This window comes from Protopterus annectens, chromosome 9.part0, assembly GCF_019279795.1.
Source record: "Protopterus annectens isolate FY-2018-M chromosome 9.part0, PAN1.0, whole genome shotgun sequence".
Taxonomy (NCBI): domain Eukaryota; kingdom Metazoa; phylum Chordata; order Ceratodontiformes; family Protopteridae; genus Protopterus; species Protopterus annectens.
This window is the reverse complement of record NC_056743.1, coordinates 415,267,956-415,273,955: the sequence shown is the minus strand read 5'-3', so window position 1 is coordinate 415,273,955 and position 6,000 is coordinate 415,267,956. Positions and strand designations below refer to the sequence as shown.

The 6,000-nt window shown below is 38.1% G+C and overlaps 1 protein-coding gene across 1 annotated transcript in view; it reads right to left on the bottom strand.

Moving 5' to 3' along the window:
* Window positions 1-3,003: 3,003 nt before the first annotated feature.
* The window catches only part of LOC122811243 (tumor necrosis factor receptor superfamily member 10A-like), a 1,311,615-nt gene continuing 1,308,618 nt past the window's right edge, over window positions 3,004-6,000 (bottom strand). Inside the window, exon 10 of the mRNA XM_044082955.1 lies at window positions 3,004-5,661. Within this exon, the coding sequence (XP_043938890.1) occupies window positions 5,378-5,661 (284 nt within the window). The 3' untranslated portion in view covers window positions 3,004-5,377. The remainder of the gene's footprint in view (window positions 5,662-6,000) is intronic.

Below are 6,000 nucleotides of genomic sequence, written 5' to 3'. Positions count from 1 at the left end.
ATGGCTTATATGAAAGAAAAGGTATTTATACTGTTCAAAGAGGCCTCGATTTGGCAGAAATTAAATATGTGATAAGAAGAGGCACTGATGTCTCATTCAATTGCATGCTACAGTCGGCATGAGGCATTTTTGGAAATCATAATAGGGTTTTCCTGCTTTTTTCAAATATCTATTCCCATAAGAGCGAATGTGGCATCCCACCATTGCTGAGAGTAATTTTTACCATGGTCTAATCTTCCAAATTGGACAGATTATCCAATGGAATATCCAGAGTACCCCATCATCAAGAAAAGAATGGTGAGATGAGGGTGTTTCTATTACATGACTCCTGGCATATCTTATACTCTGAGGCCAGGGATTATATATGTATGGTTCTTTCTACACAAAATTGGGATTATATATGTATGGTTCTTTCTACACAAAATTGGGATTATATTTGTATGGTTCTTTCTACACAAAATTGGGAATATATATGTATGGTTCTTTCTACACAAAACTGGGATTATATTTGTATGGTTCTTTCTACACAAAATTGGGATTATATTTGTATGGTTCTTTCTACACAAAATTGGGATTATATTTGTATGGTTCTTTCTACACAAAATTGGGATTATATATGTATGGTTCTTTCTACACAAAATTGGGATTATATTTGTATGGTTCTTTCTACACAAAATTGGGATTATATTTGTATGGTCCTTTCTACACAAAATTGGCTACTAGAAGTGTTTTTTTTCTGTGCTAAGAGCTACTTTGTGACAATATGTTTATCAGGCTGACATGCTACTTACAAGCCTATGCAGGTCACACTATAACAATACTCAAAGTGGGACTTCACCAAGCAGGAAATAGTAAGATTTAAGGCCTTTGTTAATGAAAAGTGCTATCTGCACAAGTGGGCAGTATGGTACTGTGAAGAACTTTTGATGTTTCAGTGACTGAGATTTTAAGTTTATGATTATGACAACCACCACCTATACTGGAAGAAAGGGATCCCACTTGGTTAAGAATCATATCACAGCTGGAGCAGGTCACTGCTAGATTGCAGAACTGTTTTAAAGGGCAGGGAAGGGCAGCTCTCAGAATACAATGCAATGTTTATAAAGGGCACTGTTTGTATTTTATGCAAGACTGTCATATACATGTTCATACATCCTCTTAGCGAGGAGCCTTTCAGTTTTCCCAATGGAAAATTATGAACATTGAGTACACTTAGCTATATAAACCACCCCTCTAGTTAAACAGTTACCCTTTAAACACCACAAGGGAGGTGTATCTCATGTTATCCAAAGTCAATATTTCACCCTTTAAAATTCAGGAATATTACCTACAACTTCCTCACTCGATGGTACCATATTTCACCTCTTCCAACTTAAGACTTAGCACTTAGAAATCAATAAAATACATTTAAGTCTGCTATCACAGAAAGGGCATCACTGAATCCCAGAGGCGAAGATCAAATCAATTAAACCGGTTTTAAAACTCAGGGCTGATAAATTATGAACTTATTCATGTATATGTGGAATATATTTCATAATCTCGGAATACTGAAATCTCTAATTTCAGTATTTCAAAACTATAAAGCCAAACCATTCACAATCCCGAAACCCACAATCACGACTTGCAAAATCACGAACATACATACACCATGCACCACAACACACACACCATTCTATCCACAGCACACAAACCATACAACCCTACACTACATGTAAGATGGGGGTCAAGCCCCCCCTGCACCCCCCACACCACCTCTACTTATATATACCAACTCCGCGATCGCACATAACGGGAGAAAAAAAACAATCACACCATGGCATTCTACACTCGCACGTACACACACACACACTCATACTTACACCTCCCTACCCTTACCTACACATACAACTTACAAAAACACACGCACACACTCACTCACCTTCAATTCCAGACACCATACCAGCCAAACACTTCACGTAATGTACCGGAAATGCATAACTGCGGATTCAAGATATTCAAATTCGCTCTTATGCACTTTCGACATTCTGCAGTTTCAGCTTCATGGTTTCGAAATGCTGAAATTCGAGATTTCAGCAATTTGAGATTATGAAGTGAAACCACACACATATATTTTATTTAATGGGTTACTTCGTGATTGTTTTATTAGGTGATTTAACCAATAATAATAACTGTGTGTGTGTGTGTGTGTGTGTGTGTGTGTGTGTGTATGTATATATATATATATATATATATATGTGTGTATGTTTTAGGCCAGCCACGGTGGTGCAGCGGTTAGCATTGCTGCCTCACAGCAAGAAGTTCTCCAGTATGATTCTTGGCTGGGATGCCATTTGTGCGAAGTCTACATGTCCTCCCTGCTGTTGCGTGGGTTTCCTCCCACATTCCAAAGACATGCTGCAGGTGGACTGGACACTAAAATTGCCCTGGTGTGACTGTGTGCCTTCTGTGCGGAGTCTATATGTCCTCCCTGCTGTCGCATGGGTTTCCTCTTGCATCCCAAAGACATGCTGCAGGTGGACTGGACACTAAAATTGCCCTGGTGTGACTGTGTGCCTTCTGTGCGGAGTCTACATGTCCTCCCTGTTGTCGCATGGGTTTCCTCTTGCATCCCAAAGATATGCTGTAGGTGGACTGGACACTCTAAAATTGGCCCTGGTGTGAGTGTGTGCCTTCTGTGGGAGGTTGGGCACTAGGCTGGCAACTCGACACTGTAAATTCCACTGCCAAACCACTGATCCACTGTGGCGACCCCAATGGGAAAAGCCAAAAGAAAAAAAAAAATATATATATATATATATGTATATATATATATATACACACACACATATATTTATATTTATTTGGATCGAGCAGTGGTGCAAAAGTAGCATAATCACCTCACAGCAAGGAGTTCTCTGGTCTGATTCGCAGCTGGGGTGCCTTCTGTGCGGAGTCTGCATGTCCTCCCTGTGTTAGTGTGGGTTTCCTCCCATGGTACAAAGACATACATCTGGAGCATTTCTGCCTAGGCCTCCACTGAAAACTGGCTTCGTTCCAAGTTGGATTTCCCCCATAAACAAATGTTAAATAAATATATATATATGGGTCCCCTTCACATGGTCCCAAGGGTGTGGCGGGCAGAGCCCACCATGGGGGTGCAGAGGGGCACTGCCCCCCACTAGCAGCATGAAGGTAAGTTTTTTTTTTTTTTTATTCATTCCAAGGTTGACATTTCGAATGTCGATCATATGGTCTTGGACATATATATATATATCTTTTACTATGTGGAATGTTTTTTAAAAATAGAGATTTGCAATATAACTGGCATTGTGTTTATTTGATTAATTAACAGGAAGGTTGTTTGGATATACAAGGAAATGACATCACTGACCTTTTAATGGTTTTGAGAATTCCTGTGTACTGGGTCGAAAGTGCAACACTATTTTTGGATTTTTAATAAATATTTGCATGTTCAATTGCAAGCAAATGAACGCTTTTGTTTGGGAAAGATCGAAAACCACTGGTTTATATGTGCAAGTATGGAAAAAGTGAAGAAACAGTCATGTTTTCATGAGGGTCAAATTTACTTAGAATATGGAGTACTCCATCTTACTGAACCAAGGGGCCCCTTTCTTTTGGAAAGGTTGAGTAATCAATAGTTTTTACAATTGGTTGATTTGTTTCAATGAATGTATGAGAGATACTTTCTATGGAGGAATGGTAAAGATTTAAATGGTGGCAATATTGTCAATTGCACAGTGTGTGTACTTCAGACAGGCAATAACATATTTGGGGATAAAAGGTATACAAGAAATACCTCTCAACTACCTAGACTTCTGACTCATACTTTTGCTCTGTTTTTCAAACGTTTTGGCTTTCAAGCATATCTCAAGTGGGCTGAAGTCACTACATAATGACATACATTTGAGTTTCATACTTCACATTCTTCAGAAAATACATGGTAATACCAATCCTAGTACCCTGGCAACTCTCTCAGCTTATAAGAGCAATACTTACACCTGTCCCTATTTTTGAGCCTTTCTCTCTCCATTATTTTAGGCACTGTTCAGATTTCTTGTGTGAAGAGGCAGAGGGATATGACAGAGAAACTACTTTGGTCTTAATAAAGGTACGGTGTACAAATTCTACCTGGCTTCTTTGGTTGGGAGGTTGAACTTTTTTCATGATGTTCAGCAGAGATGAGAGAATTTCATCTAGGGGCTGTTTACTGACAAATAATGAGAATCTCCTTTATGATTTTGGGAAGAGTACAGTTATGTACCATCTCTGGATTTTACTTGTGTTACGAGTCAGTACTCTGTGGCACACCTTAACAGAGGGGCTATGCTCATATGCATGTTGGAGATGTGGTCAGTCCAATGCACACTTCCTGCAGATGTGCCCACATACTCTTCAGTTCTGGAGTCAGGACTGGCTGGAATTGTTAGAACTGTTCAGTGCCCTTATCTCCACTGGCAGCAGAATGATCTTGGATGTTGGGTTGCCCTATATATTTGGTAAGGGAATGCTACATTGGCTGCAACAAGACTTGCTCATCAATCTGCTAATATTTTGATGCTGGAAATATTATGAAAGGCATGCATGGCATTTCACATTTACAGGGACAACAAAGATCTATGGTCCCAGACCATGAGGACAGTGAAAGATAGTGTGTTTTTCTTTACTGTTAGAACTAGCTGTGAAAAGTTTTTGATATAAAAAAACATTTTTCTGAAATGCTCATTTGTTCATGGACTCTGTGCTTACAAATATTACCTTTCAAAAAGCATTCTGTAGAACACACTATGAACCTAAAGATCCTGTTTTGGTCTCTAACTCCTTTAAAATACGAATTTACCCTCCCATCCTCTTAAAACTTGTGACTTGTCCCTGGATCCACAATTTCCAAAATTTTCTAATTGAAGCCTTCTTGGAAGAATGACTCAGAAATTTAACACACTTATACGAGTATAAGCTACTATATGCAGACAGTTGTTAACATTTCAGGTCAAATTAAAGCTCTTAAATCACTCCTCAAATAATTTATGATTAGTGAATGCCAAAGGTTTATCAACAACTTACAGTTAAGCACAACAAAGTAAAAAATTTCCTGAAATTTATTTAGGCTCTATGTTTCCCCAAACACTGTAATTTCGGAAAATTGCTTCCCTTTTTAAACCAGTTTTTCAATGTGCAATTAACCTATCACACTCAGTGTTGTAGTGTACTGGTACATAAGACTTTGCACAGTAAATGGAGAAAAATGTCCAAACCTTCTGTAATCATTACATTGTAATAATTCATGGATGTTTCCATATTATTATTCTAGATGGTATCCACGTTTCATTACTCCAGAATCATTACAGTTCAAGTATTATAAACAGTTTTTATACCATTATTATCTATACAGGTGTTCAGCAATGAGCACCTCAGCGATGGCTTCAGCAGCAGTTTTCAACTCCATTTTATAAAGAGCATCTAATATCATATTAATTGAAGCATCATTTCCAGTTTTTGAATACCAGGAAGACAGCATTGTAAAGTTCTGCTCCCTGACATTTCCAGGGTTATTCTGAACAGCTTCATCAATTTCGTTGTTACTTAATCGAAGTTTTCGCATTAGCTGTTTGAAGTGTTTACTGGGCACCTTTTCTGTCACAAAATCAAAGCTTTGCTGCAAGGCTATGAAGACAAAAAACATCTGTTTATTTAAATGCATAATTCACATTAATCATACATCACATGTAATAAATACTGTACAAGACAGAACATAGTACAATTGTGACCAAAAGCAAAACATAAGTCTTACAACAGATTTAAATCTGCTAACCAAACTCATTTAGAGGTTTCCTCTTCATGTACAAAGCAGGAGCTCTAAGAAATGAGAGCTCGAAGGATGATGGATTTCTTTTAAAAACAGTGACAACTGTTATATGTATACTTAAAATCTTTGTAAATTGGAAGTTAAAGTGATGCCACCCCTTCTGCTGCTTTCCTTCTGACTACCACAGCACCCCTGTC